Source organism: Pithys albifrons, chromosome 3 (assembly GCF_047495875.1).
Source record: "Pithys albifrons albifrons isolate INPA30051 chromosome 3, PitAlb_v1, whole genome shotgun sequence".
Taxonomy (NCBI): Eukaryota; Metazoa; Chordata; class Aves; order Passeriformes; family Thamnophilidae; genus Pithys; species Pithys albifrons.
This window is the reverse complement of record NC_092460.1, coordinates 96287420-96302463: the sequence shown is the minus strand read 5'-3', so window position 1 is coordinate 96302463 and position 15044 is coordinate 96287420. Positions and strand designations below refer to the sequence as shown.

Genomic DNA, 15044 nt, shown 5'->3' with positions numbered 1-15044 from the left:
TTCTGAATTGGATAGTAGGAAAAGAGGAATACAAAATCCAAAGGAAGGCTAAAATCTCTGGGAAGATAAATGTTATTAGAAATGCAAGAAGTTGTTTTTGAAAATAAATAGTTAAATAAAATTACTATGTAATATATCTTAATTAATTTATTAGCTTGGAATTCTCACACATTTGTATTTACAATACCTGAGACTATTTTCATTAATATGTAGCAAGATGAGAACAGCTTTGAAATGGTTTTCTTTGGAATGCTACTGACCCTCTTGGGGCGGTCCCGTGGTGTAAAGGAGAGCACTCTGGACTCCAAATCCCAAGGCCCCGAGTCTCAGTGGGACCGTCCCCTGGGCAGTAAATGCCCCCTTGCCATCCCATCCCATCAGATCTTGGATGCTCAGCAGGGTCAGTCCTGTTAGTACCGGGTGCTGTGACAGTCCTGAGGACTTCACTCTCACTGTCCAAGCAAACGGACCTCAGGACTGAAATGGTGGGGCCAGTTCTGCGCACGCTGTGCCTCACCTAAAAAATCCACTGCACAGGCTGGAAGGGCACACCCACGTGGGGAGAGCCCTGCCCAAATCTTCATTTGCGGAGTCCGACTCTTGTGGTAAGGGAATATGAGTTAGTTTTGTGTTAGCCATAACAATCAATTACATCACTGCACAGAAATAATCCTGTTTTGAAAGCCTGCAGCTCCCATTTCCTGGGTGGAGAAGCTCAGGGCAGAGCAGAGCCAGTTTAGGACACGCAGAACAAACCCCTCCCATGCACTCACTTCACTCCGTATCTGTCCCGGAACATGATGTGGTCCCGGTACGTGCGGTTCACATCCAGGTCAATCTGCCGGATGAAGGACGAGGCCCCTCGCGCCTGCCACTTCAGCCTCTGGGCAAACAGGAGAGAACACACACTGGGGTTAGAATTGTGAGCCCAAAACAGCAGAAACCTGCCTGAAGGAAAGTTCTAGCCAGGTGGGGGTTGGTCTCTTCTCCCAGGCACTCAGCAATAGGACAAGGGGGCACGATGGGCTCAAGCTCTGCCAGAGGAAATTGAAGTCGCAGAGCAGAAAAAAATTCTTTCCAGAGTAATCAGGCATTGGAATGGCCTGCCCAGAGAGGGGGTGGATTCCCCATCCCTGGAGGTTTTTAAACTGAGATTGGCCGTGGCACTGAGTGCCATGATCTGGTAAAGGGACTGGAGTTGGACCAAGGGTTGGACTTGATGATCTCAGAGGTCCTTTCCAACCCAATCCATTCTATGATTCTGTGACTGTGCACCTGCACTGAGGCATTTGCCATCGTGTGATTTAAAACAATATGGAATAGCAACTCACAAGACAGCAATTTTAACTTGCAAAACATGCAGATAAATGTACAAATTCTATAGTCAGGCACAGTCACACAGCAGAGATGTAAAAAGACAAGCTTTTTTTTGACTCATCAGGCACTGGATAGCACTGGAGAAAGACAGAAAATTAATTTTACTACTCAGGAACAAGAACCTGAGATACAAGTGCTCCAGACTGGACTTGCAGCAAATGATTTGGTGTGGTTTTCATACTTTTCCTGCCTTTTTCTCTAAGCAGAAGTAGTACCTACATAGCTTCCAGTTATTATCTAAGTATAGATAATGGAAATTTTTCTAGTAATTTCCTCTGTCTTTCTGTTCTAACCTAATTTAGCTGTAGAATATGTCTACTTCAGCACTTGCTTTAGTGTTTTATAATTAAATCCATTTTTGTAATTGGATACTTAGAAGCCTGCACAGGTTAGATTGATGCCTTATTTTCTGCACTTACAATAATTTTCTCTAGACATTCATTCATTTATTCTCACTTCTGGCCCTACAAGTTGAGTTTTCAAAACATTCCATCTGTGTAGGCAATATGAGAGAAACCCACAGGCAATCAAAAGGCAAAACTGTACAGATTCTGGTTGCAAGAAAACAAGAATCAAGACAAGAATCATAAAAATAAAGGGATCAAATAGGGAACAATAACATGCATCAAGTCTGTTGAACACAACCAGAAGCTTCAGGCCCCTGTAAATCAATGAACCAACAGCAGCACCACTAACCAGCTCAAACACTAACCACAATCTCAGCCACATGCACCTCTCAGGATACTTTAATAACATCCAGAATGATTTGTCCCCCAGATGGACAGAAAGGCAGCAAAGAGAAAATCTGGAGTTTTAAGGTGAAAATGTGTAGTTTTAAGGTGGCACAAGAGCCTGTGATTTGAGGGGGTTTAGGAAAAGAAGCACACTGAGCCTTTGTCATCCTGAGTGAACAGAAAGGGTATCTGAAGTTTGAGGAACAGAAAGGACAGAAGATTAAAAACTGGTTACTGCCCTGCAGAGAGAGCTGAAAGAGCCTGTTTGACCTACAGCAAAAATGGGTATTTTCCTTTTACATTTAAGGTGTGCAATTTGTAAGTGCTACTTGCAATGAGCAATGTTAATATCATTGCAGGAGGTGGGGAAAGGGAGAGCAGCAAAACGAGCTTATCATGAATAAACAAACCAGGATAACGATGGAAGAAAACTCTTTCTACTTCTATATCTGAACTACAGACACTTCTTTGTTTTGCATTAAGAATTAGATGGCAATCATTTCTGAAGATTAATTAACCTATTTTTAAATACTTCTAGTTTTACTCAGCATTCTTTCCCACAAAAAAATTATTCAGCATTAACTCTGCTTTATCCCTTTTGGATCTCCCACTAGTCTTACTTGGGAAGTTAAAATAAAAGGTAATAGTCAGAGAAAGCAACCTGTCAGACTAAAGAGCAATAAATAATTTAAGAGGAAGATCACAGACACTGAAGTTTAGATAACATCAATGTCAACATCGATCTTTCATGACCATACAAGATTTCTCATTTACTCAGACCCAAACTCTCAGCTCCAAAAAAGTGCTATTGGAAAATATCAAACTCAAACCAGCAATGGATTTCCTTGAAACTCGGGACATCATTCCTTTAAAAGGCACTGAACATTAAAATTCCTGTGAGGAAAAAACTAAACACTCTAGAATCCTGAATTGCCTTTCTGTTAGGCAAGTTCCATAATCCTTGAGCAGAGAGGAAAAGACAGACTTTTAAGGATTAGATTCCCCTTCTGCCTGACTGAAGAGCCTGCCCATGAACCTTCACTCTTCACTCTGGGGTCTGAGGTTCAGCTCTGATGGCAGCAGAACATTCACAGCCACACAGAGAGTTAGCAGGAACACATTTAGAGGAACGTGACCACAGCAATTCAGAGTTTGCTTCAACTGCTGCTCAGGGTGAGGAGGAGCACTCAGGGGTAACACAGATCTTTTCCTTATATTCCAAGTGGGAGATTCAGTGAAGTGATGGATTTGTGCCTGTGAAATTTGGTGGGGTCACATCCTGAACCAGCTGCACCTGAGAATACAATGAAGTAACCAGGCAGTGCTTTAGAAAGGACAGCTCAAGCTCCACCTGGAGAGGAGATGGCACAAAGACAGCCAGCTTGGTCTGTATTTTCCAAGATTAAGGCACTATCCCTCCAAAATACTGGAATTTCTCCACTGATATTCAGCTAACAAGGTACTTCCTTACTAGACATTTTGCAAAGAGCTGTAGTTTCCAAGGCTTTTGCCTTCTTACCTGGAAAGGGGATTTTTCTTACTTTATTTTGCTTTAATTTTAGAAGGGCTTTTGCAAATATTTGAGGATGGAGAAAGAAATGGAAGGAAGTTCAAATTAATTCCATGAATTACAGAAACAGTAAGATGGAAAAGTGCTTTTCAATACATAGCCTTCTTCCTAGCTAAAACAAGCAGTAGAGTGCAATGTATTTCCAATTTATTTTTTAAAGTCACATAACAACAAAAGCTTCATAAAGCCTGTAGTTTCAGTATCTGATTTTTTTAATTAAGTGGAAATTCTATAAACTCACATTGTACAAGTCTTTCATTTCTTCTTTCATTTTAGGGACATCAAGTAGTAAAGACCAGACTTGTCCTCTGAACTGTAGGGGGATCCCTTTATAGATTCTCCTATGAAACTGGGAAAAGAAAAGAAAATATAAATGCAGCACAATCCACAATGCCCTGAACAGAAGGAACAACAATGTACAACATGGTAAAGAGAAAAAAGCAATTGCATCAACTGTCCCAGCCAAAGGATGACCTGCTGGGAGCAAAGTGTTCCAGTGTCTTTTAGGGACAGGGACAAAATGGGGCCACAAGGCCAAACCTGTGAGGGGCAACTCACAGACCAGGACTTTTGCATGTAGGAAGGGCCATCCAAAATGTACCACCTTTGCTGAGCAAATTTTGCAATTTATACCCCCTCCCACAAAACATTCTTAGCAATTCAGTATTTCAGGGTAAGCCAGAAATAACTCACTGTAATTACAATCTATAAATACAAATGGTGAAAGGCAAGCAGCAATATCACAAAGCTTAAAAGATTACCAGTGAGAAACCAAAAGCAGAATTCATGTGGAATGCCTGTAAAACTGCAATGTGTGCTGAAATGTACCTATGCCGTGAAACAAACTGAAAAAAACCCTCAGATTTTGGCATTCCTAAAGCTAACAGATCTCAGACTGTCTTTCTAAACTAATCATCAGTTTTCTAAAGGCATATTAAAGCATTTTCAGAAAAACCACATAAAAAACACATAAAAATGTTATCTTTCAGGAGACATCTACAAAAAGGAAAATAAAAAAAGAGAACTCTGACAAAAAAAAACCTTGCTGAAGTTATGTTTTTATCAGTATTTTAACTATTACATAGGGAGACAATTAGGTTTAAAAGAGAACAAAGCACACACAACACTCTCCAAACAATTTATTCTTTGCATTTATCCTACAATGAAAGTTAGACCTTAAAAATTCCAGTTGAAAAAGTTGTCACTTCCTTTGAACATTTTTATAGAAGTTATGTTTGCAATGTAAGAAATATTTAAAAAGAAATGTCCTCCTCAAAGACAGGATCGTTTTTCTTTTCACGTATCTCACATCTCCACTTTTGGAAAATTAATGAACCCCTCGTTACAGTAAATTTGCAAACCTCCTGCTGTTTGGGATATATCACATCTTTAAAGGTGTCTTTAATGCCAGCAAGGATTTGTGTCTGGATTTTAGAATCCATAACTCTTGCATGAGTAAGGTTATGACTTTTTTTTCCCTTTTTCCTTTTTCAAATGAACATCTTAAACTTGTGTAAGATACAACAGCAATCCTGGAGGCTGCCCATAAAAAAATGTTGTGGTTTATAAAGAAAACTTTGCTGCTTTAATACTAAGACTCTAAAGCAGCAACACTTGTAGTGTTAGCACAGCTTTGTCAGTACAGTTCCTTCTGTAAGGATAAAGAACAACACAGAGCTACAAAGCAGCTCCTCTACAGATGGATATCCAGACCTCAGGTCACACTGAGAATTTCAGTGTGTGTCAACCCAGACACAAGGGTAACTGCCTGTGAGAGAAAATTCAGTCTTATGAAAGCCAAACAAAAGCAAATGCAGTGCTCTGTCCCAGTGACAGGCAGTTCTGTTCCTCAGACCCACGGAACAGCAACAGAGTACCCTCACAACAGACACGTCCATCAGTTTACTTTGATTTTGAAACTTCTTTTCAAATGTCTTCAAGAACAAAAGTTTGTTAGTGAAGAGAACTGGCTGAAGAATAAATTCTCAGGACTCCTGTTGTTGTAAATTAACCTTTTGGGGGAAGGTCAGGTAGATATCAAAGGCCAGAAATAAGCATTTTTAATAATAGCTTCTTATCCAAATAGAATCAAAATAATTCACATCATTCCAAGTGTGGGCTTGTTCCAGGGGTTTTGGGGAGATAAAACTGAAGGAGAAGAACCACCAGTTTCAGAGAAGTCCCTGGCATTTACAGCTTTCCCATCTTCTGTGGTGCCCAGATTGAAACAGCCAAACTCTGGAGATGTCCTTGAAGCAGTAAGTAAAAACTGAGATGGAGAACTGGAAGTTATTTTTACAGAAAAGTTTCCAAAGTGAGTTGGCACATGTAACTAAAAAGAGTGGAAAGGACAGAAACACCAGGAGTTTCATTGGCCCACTACAGAAAAGCCAAAAAAACACAGGAGGAAAGCAAACATTTTCAATAGCAAAGTTCTGAATTACTGCACTACCTGACACAATAAACCCAAATAACATTCACAGCTTCTTGCAAACCATTTTAGATCTGTATTCAGCTGACTCTGCTATTCCGACTATTCTTTTATTCAGGCAGAGAAAAAGCTCTGTCATCCCAAGTCATTACTAGATCCTGCCTACACTTAGAGAACACAAGGCCAAAGACTTTCACTCTCTATCAGACACAGGAGAGACAAAAGCCACTCAAGAACAGACCCTTTCATGGCACAGGCTCCACTGAACAACCCCAGGCACCACAATATGTTGGGGGCCATTGCACTGGAAAGCAGCTTGGCAGAGAAGGACCTGTGGGGCCTGGTGGACATCAGATTGAAGAGGAGCCAGCACAGTGCCCTTGAAGCAAAGAGGACTAAGGGTATCTTGGGCTGTGTGAGACAAAAGGTGTTCCCAGCAGGTCGAGGGAGGGGATCCTTTCCCTCTCCTCAGCAGTGGTGAGGCCACACCTGGAGCACTGTGTTCAATTCTGGACTCACCAGTACAAGACAGACATGGACATATTACAACAGGCTATGCAGATGAAGAGACTTGCTCACCCCTGCTGTGAGGAAAGGCTGAGAGCTGGGACTGTCTAGGCTGGAAAAGAAAAAGCTCAGAAGGATCTTATCAATGAGTATAAACATCTGAAGGGAGAGTGCAGAGACGACAGAGCCAGGCCCTGTTCAGTGGTGCCAGTGACAGGACCAGAGCAATGGGCACAAACTGAAACAGGAGATTCCCCCTGAACATCAGGAAAAACTTTTTCACTGAGGGCAGCCAAGCACTGGCACAGGTCACCCATAGAGGCTGTGGAACCTCCTTCCTTGGAGACACTCAAAAGCCACCAGGACATTGTCCTGGGCAGCTGCTGTAGGAGACCTGCTTGAGCAGGGGCTGGACCAGGAACCTCCAAGGAACCCTTCCAGCCTCCATCTTTCTGTGATCCTTTCTGATACTGCAGTTTTATGAAAATAACACTGCTGTGCTGCATCTTGGGGAGCTGGGGAGGGGGGGGGGGGGGAACCCCACACAATTCACAGCAAAATTCATTTCTTATAACCATTCTGTCACCAAAATATAAATGAGCAAACTAATTATTAGCTAACTGCATCTCTTTACCATAAGCACCATACTAGTGCCCTCTGCTGTCTTTTATTTCCTTATGTAATACAAGGTTGAAAATCTGTTAAGAAATACTGGTTGGGTACATATACTTGCAGAACCTTAATATACTCTTCTCTGAATTAATAATTAAATTAGAAAGTAGAAAATTCAGGAAGCTGCTTATTTTTCTGCATCTCATGAGAAGAAATAATGAGTCAATCTCCAACAAATATTTTAAAATGAAGTCTTTTGTATAATAATAGCTCAAAACCAAACAAGTTTATAAACTCAGAGTTCAGATAAAAATGTACATCTATGAAAGCAGGCATCATTCAAAGCCTGGGGATATGGGATCTGGGATGCTTCCATCAGCACAGGACATACAGAAAGTCATGCTTGACATGTAACTATTTAAATACAGAATACATAAAAATACAAGTTCAAGTTCTGTATCACATCTAAGCTGATATTCAGCCAAGTACAATTGTCAAACTCTTGCAATCATCTAATATTGTTGATCCTGAAGTAGATAGGACAAATGGACACTGGATGAGGTTTTGTCACTGGGGAACTCAAAAGGAGCTTCTCATGCAAAAAGAAATCAGACCCGTAAACTTGCAAAAAGAAAAAAAACCTCTCAAATTTGCAATACTCCAAATTAGCTACTATCTCAAATAATGAAGTCATAATTTCCAACATCTAATGTTGCCTCCATGCAAAGAAACCTGGATAACATACAACCTTCCCTTCCTTCCCTTGCCCCAACCTTTCCAGCTCATAAACCCAAGTGGCTCCTGGCCAAGAAAAAAGGCCACTGTCACACAGCACCAGCCTGAGTGGTGAAGTGTCATCACTGCTCCTGCAAGATGTAAAAATGGTTTTCCTGAAAATAAAACTTTCTCAGCTGTGCCAGGAAGAGCTGCACAAGCAGCAGAGGGACTCTGCCACCTCAAAAAGAATCAGTGATGAAAAGCACAGGAATTAAAATCTGAAGCCTCGCGAGAAAGCATATTTATAATGAAAAGAAAATATATTTATAAAGCCTGCTGCCTTTACAGGTTCTTCAGCTTCTGTGGGTTGCATGAAAGGAAGAAAGACTGCAAATACAAGCGTTGCTCCACCTCATTCAAAAAATCCCAGCAATGCAAAGAGAGTTCTTCATTAAGGCTCTGTGTTCAGACTCCAAACGAAGTGGAGACTTGATTATTATCCTCTGTGATAGTGCCAGAACAGCTGGAAATGGCAGCTACCCTGATTGTTTCTCTTCTTCCTTTCCCTCTCAATTTAGGCAACTTCAATCACAGATAGATGAAGGCAGACAGGGAAAGACAGAAATACTTCGGTGGAAATACTCAAATGGGAATACAACATATAACAGTTTTATTTAATCTTTCCTGAAACTTATGATCATACTAAGCCAGGAAGGATTTACTATCTGTGGGTGGTTGATTGTACCCCAGACTACTAAGCAGTAGAATACAAATAGGAAATAAAAGCACAAGCTAGAGAAAGACCACACAAACACAAATTTTGCTGCTCTGTGACACTTCCTGCATATGAAGTGACTGATGGGGAGATGAAAGCTTTGTTTGACAAATATCAATCATGCAAAGACACAAGGGCAGTTACACACTTCAGAGACTGGTGTCTGCAGGAATCATGACAAGTTCACTGGAAAGACGCCTGAATAATCACACAGGAATCAAGGAGTTTTACACACAAAGAGGAAGCGAGGCAAAAGCACCAGGAGGCCTCTGTGAATGAGTAAGAAGAACATGGATAATCTCCAACAGAAGAAGGAAACCTGTGGGGTGTGGGGGCAAGCAAGGACAGGCTGCCTGGGAGGAACACAGAGACTGTGCGAGCAGCCAGGGAGCAGGGCAGGAAAACTGAAGCCCTGACAGAATTAAATCTGGCCAGGGACAGCAAGGTCATCAAGCAAAGCTCCTACTACAGGTGTGGCCATGATCAAACAGTGTGAAGTTTCCAGAGCCCTCATCTCTTTCTTGAGATACTCTTCTGCAATAAAGATCAGGGCAAGATGTAAATGGAACCATATCACGTGCACACACAAATCCACATCAGTGTGTTAATGTTTTCTCATTAATTTTTCTTGTGAAGTTATGACAGAAAAAAATAGGGAAGCAGCCTATAGGCAGCTCTGCAAGAGTATTAGATCAAAACTATATTTTGCAATTAAGTATATGACAGTTTGGCATAATGTAATCAAATATATGGGTTCATTTGCAGTATATGTACAGTATGAATAGACTCCCTCGAGGCAAAACTCTCAGCTGTACATTATGAAGGCTCATTACAAATGGGCTGTGTGAAGCCCTGTACCTTGTACACACCTGCTGTATCCCTGGAGCCATCACCTTCCCTGAGCCTCCCTTGTTCTCTAAGACCACAAGCATGTCTCAAATATGCCATTTTCAAAACCAAGCCATCACTGTTACCATTATACTCTATAATCCTACAACATCACTGCTGCTGTTGTTGCTGTAATGTTCCCCTCAGTGCTGTTTCTAAAGAACACAGATTTCAGGATGTTGTAGTTTGGGATTATTATGTAAATTCTCTCCCCTGCCACTTAACTGCCCAGGCCAGCGGTTAACAAAAGAAGTAGTTAACTGTGATCGCTGGGGTGGGGGCAGGTTTGTCTCTTTTGGTTTTTTTTTTGGATATTCTCCTCAGTCTTGGCTCGGCGGAACGGGGGAGTGGGGGCTCCAAGGAGGCAGGCTGCCCTGCTGGTTACTGCTGGGGTTTTCCCTGGCTGTCTTGCCGCTGCCTACTTCGGATTACTTTTTCCTGCCGTGCTGCCACCTGCCTTGGATTTGCTGCTGGTTGCTCGTACCTGTCTGCTTCTTGGACGGGGAACACAGGGGAAAGAGACTGAGTCCATCTGAAAGCCCACTGCTCGTCTGTTTCGCTGGAGAAGGACTGAAACTCACTCTGCAGCCAGCGGGCTGTGACAAGGACACTTAAGTATAACCTTTTCTCCCGGAGGAAAACCTGCTGGGTTTTGTTGTTGTTGTTTTTTTTTTCCTCTTATGGTGTTGGGGAAGTGGGTTGCACTAGTCTGTTTACATATATATATATATATATATAGCAGTTATCCTTCTTGTATTAAAATTCCTTTTCTTAAATTTGATAAAGAGTGGTGTGATTATTGTGGAGGAGGCCCCTCCCCTGCTTGTGGGTAAAACATTTTGGTTTTTCCCCTCAAACCGAGACACAGGAGCAGCCTGACTGCACAGGAACCATGGCAGTGTCAGGTGAAGTGAGCCTTTTAACACACAGGCTGTTCATTGTCTTTAGCCATTTGTTCCTCTAACATTAACCACTTTATCCATCAAGTGAAGACAGAAAGGAGAGTCAGGAACTGTTCTTGCTTCTGTGCTTCAAGAATGGGAGCACGGAAAGCTGGTGCACTCTCCCAACACACTTCCAGATAAAAACTGTCTTAGAGTGTGAGTTTTGCAAAGCCCTGAGAACATGGCCAGGATTTTCATAAAAGCAGTGACAAATAATGTCAGGCTTTCCACTGCCTGGGAGGAGGCTGCCCTTGATTCTTCATCCTGTATGTTTTGGTTTACTTACCACATAAGATGTGAGAAAGAATAAGGAGAACACCATTGTTATTTTTAAGTCTCATGTGCTCCACTAAAGCTCAACAATGAGTGAAAATTTTTCCTAGCCTCAAGCAAAGTTCATCCTTTCATGAACATATTGAATTATTCCTGCCACTATTTATAGTTCAGCCTGTAATTTGTTACATGAACTGAAACTCTTTCTGCTCAGCTGATCTGCTGTACCTTCTGCATGCCTGGTGGAGAGGGTTGTTTAGCTCAGTCAGTGCATCATGGACCGACGCCACCAATGGCTAAAGAGCACAACTATTGCTGCAGCTCTTATTGTGGAACCTGAAAGGTCATAGTTAATATCCTCTTTGCAAACAAACTGGCTGTTACATAGATTTATTTTTTTGTCATCCCTTTAACTTGGGAACGTACTTGATCTTCAAATCACCTTTCTGCCAGAGTAAAGAAACAAAGCCACAAGTGTTATGAGCTCCAGCTTCTCCTCTCAGAGATGATGACAGGACAGAAAGTAGGAGTATAAGAAAAACTTTGGAAGTAATTCATTATTTGTCATGCATTCGTGCCATATTTTAAGAAAATGAACCTTCTAGCTTCTTAGCTATACCCTGAAAAACATCAACCACTGGCTTTGGTTTCTATCAGAAGCAAAGTGCAGGACACAGGCACCAGTATCACAAACACAGTGAGCTGTGCCGAGGGAATTCCTCCCTCGACGTGACTCGCAGTATCTCAGCTCCCTGCTCCTCAGGCTAACAAGTGTTCTGGTCTCAATCTCTCCCTTTAAAGCTTTCAACTTTGCACAGATAATTCACAAAAGCAGAAGGGAGTAAGTAACACTGCAGGCCAGTGATGTGGCAGTAACCTGGGATGGGTAACTGGTGTGCTCAAGTCCTCAGCAAATACAGATGGATCAGCAGCATCACAAAATCCACACAGAATCCCCAACACAAAATGCAAGTTTTAATTCCTACTGAGGAGAAGAGGGAACCTCAAATTCTGTGCATTATCCACCCAACAGCCACAAGACCAGCTATGAAAACCTCCCCAGAACACAGTGCTGGGAATGCAGCCTCTCCAGCCAAGTGTTTTCCCAGCTGAAATTTCTCCAAAGTTTTCAGCTTACCCCAACTACAAGTGCAGCAAATAAACTATGCACATGAAGGTCCCTGCCCAGCTTTTAAAGCAAGTAAAAGTACCAAGTGTTTAATGGCACACCTGACATAATCCACTCTCTCCACAGACTGTTTTGCAGACATGAACAGAATTCCTTGCATTTGACCACCAATTTTGTTGGGTTGTTATTAATTATTACTATTGGGCTGTTATGCATTTTGCTTTTTGGAAGAATAAAAAAGCCTTTTTCTTTCAATGTGGGGTTTGGGTTTTTTCAGATATTCTAATTCCGGGGTGCACATCCATTGAGAAGTGACAGCCAACAACAGAAACATGCAGAACTTTACCTTTTCACTATTCTTGTATTTTTCCCAGCTTTTCAGCATCTTAAGCCATTTTGTAGTTCTTTCAATTTCAAGGTGCTTTTGCTGAAAAGGAATTAGAGATTTTCAATATTTTCAAAAAGAAAACATTCTAAATTATTTGCTTTTCTAAAAGTATCGAGAAAAAATTTAACAAAGCATCATCAACTTTTTATCCAGTCATCTAAAACCAGCAAAGAGTAACATCAGTTCACTGAAAATAGCCAACCAAAAACAAGCACAAAGCCTTATTTTCAGCACTGTGGAAGAATTGTATTTTCTAAGAGGAATTTAAGTACAAATATATAACGTTTCTTCTCTACACATTTCTGACAAGTAAGAAAGCCTTCAATTTGTTTTTATACTCAGTAGGTTTTCAGGCAAATAATTCCTGCTGAACCACTTAAAAAGTCAGTTGCCTCTGAAATGATCTTTACCCAGCCTTGCCCTAAACACTTGTCACTGATCACACAAACCACCCCCTTTTAAAAGGCACAAAGTTAAAAAGGCACAAAATACAAGAACAAAAACAAAAGCACACAAGAGCAACAGTGCAGGAGCCGAAGTGGGAATAAGTATTATATTTACAGCCCAGTTTTACATTTTGCAGAGTCTCTGATTATGTTACAAAGTTAATAGTTAACTCTGTGTTTTTACATTTTTTAATGACACTATTCCAACTCTTTCATAATGCTTTGGAGCAGAGGATCCACACTGGGGAGGTTAAAGCAGAAGAATGTCTGTGTGTGGCTATTGCTTTCTCTTCAAAGGTGAACATAAACAAATATTTAATTTTATTTTAAAGGACAGCTCCCCCTACCTCCAACTTCAAATCCAGGGCTTAATAAAGACAGGAAGGATATTCATATGGGTAGTGATTCAATCTGGTAACAATGTAAAAGTTTAATTTTAAAGCTCTGCAGGATACTGAAAATTTATTAACACTTTCATTAAGTATTTATAAAGTCAAATTGCATCTGAAATGTTGGGGGAAATTATAAAAGAAAATCATTACTTATTATCTCCATAGAATCCAAATTTTATTTCTAACTTTTACCCATCAGAATTTGTGCCTTCTTTCTTGGCTATCAACACAACAAATGGGCAAAGAACTTCTTTGATTCAAGAGCCCAAAGCATTGCACGGGCAGAACCACAACCAGATGACCATTTGTGTCCACCCCAACCATGACTCTGTCCATGAACTGTCCTGGAAATAACTTAAAAACCAAAACCAACTTATTTTTTGTTTGAATTTAACTGATGTAAGCCTGACACAAATATAAGAAAATTATAGTTAGGGGGGAAAAAAGTGCCTCTACTCTTTCAACCTTAATTTATCCAACTATTCATGCTGCAATCCACATTCCTGTTCAGGTTCTGGCTGTATGGGGTAATATTTAAAACACTTGCCTTTTAAAAAAAATTTTAAAGATATTTCTTAAGAGTTATGCTAGAGAGGAAGGGTAGAAAAACTACAACTTCCCAGATTTCTTGAGTTTCACTGTTCCTGATTGTCCTTCACACCTGCAACCCCTTTAAGAAATCAGCATTTTTAACATCTTTTACAGCAGATGTTCTCCAGGCATAGTTTAGGTTGCAGGAATAACAGGAAGTCAGGAAAGGTCTCTGCCCTCAACAGGTTGTTCAGATAATTGGTAAGAAAAATAAAACTCTACTGCTCTCACAGTCTTTTTGTTTGTATGTTTGATCTTCTTTCAAGACTTTTGGTCTTTTGAGCCAGGAGCTCACTTCAATTGCATGTTTGTTCAAGCTTTCATGTCTCTGTGTCAATTCATCCCCCTTCTCAAGTGATGCTACTGTAGTCAAAATAGCAATTATTTCTGTGTTCAGTTGTTGAAAATTTTTAGCTATTTCTTTCCCAGCCTGGATTATGTTCCCTTTCATGTCTAACAGGTACAACACAGACAGATCTGAGGCAGCTCAGTGCACAGCACAGGGATGATGAGGATGCTCCTGCTCTTTCAGGCAAGTTCCATGTAGTTGTCACAAAAAAAAATAGAAAAAAAATTCCATTTATCTGTCTTTTGAGTACATTTTACACCTGGAAGCATTTTTGCTACTGAGAATAAGAGAATCCCTAATTGAAGCAGAGGGGGTTTCTTATTCTCCAGTCAGTAAATGACGCACCAGTGAAAGCAAAAAAAGCATGGAATGAAGTTGGCAAGCATCCATCTTGTGTGCAGCACTGCACCTTCCTGGAGAGCAGGAGCCTCAGACAAAACCAGAACCTGCTGAACTGCTCACCAGAGAATTTATAATCAAATAACCCAAAGACAAAACATAAGAAACTGAAAATATTTTACAAAATATTTCACAGACCTTCAAAACTAGAGTGAGACACACACTCCAGATTTCCTGAGGTCAGTTCTCTGCCTCCTTTCCTCCTCCAGAAAATCCCTCCTCCCCCAGTTTTACCTCAGAAGTGCTGGATGATTCCTCTCAAGGTTAAGTAGTTCAAAATGTAGGGAAATTATTTGATGCATTTAAGTTACCAAATGTGCAGCAAGGTAATGAAGCATCAAAACTACTCAACATTCACAGTAATAATTACTAAAGGTATTATGACCCAAAATACACACACAAATACACACACAGAAACCCCAGCCTCAGATGGGGGTTTGGGCATTTTTTTTTATATGAAGACCAGAGAATCAAAATTTACCAGAATATCAACCCCTTTACTTAAGTTGCAAATGAAATGAA

At 40.7% G+C, this 15044-nt stretch overlaps 1 protein-coding gene across 4 annotated transcripts in view; it reads right to left on the bottom strand.

Annotated features, from left to right (window-relative positions):
- The window catches only part of USP6NL (USP6 N-terminal like), a 122725-nt gene that overhangs the window by 29398 nt on the left and 78283 nt on the right, over positions 1-15044 (bottom strand). For all 4 annotated transcript variants that reach the window (XM_071552825.1, XM_071552826.1, XM_071552822.1 and 1 more), the window contains 3 exons: positions 12304-12384; positions 3923-4030; positions 774-883 (listed from right to left, as the gene is read on the bottom strand). In XM_071552825.1, coding sequence (XP_071408926.1) covers positions 774-883; positions 3923-4030; positions 12304-12384 — 299 coding nt within the window. The remainder of the gene's footprint in view (positions 1-773; positions 884-3922; positions 4031-12303; positions 12385-15044) is intronic.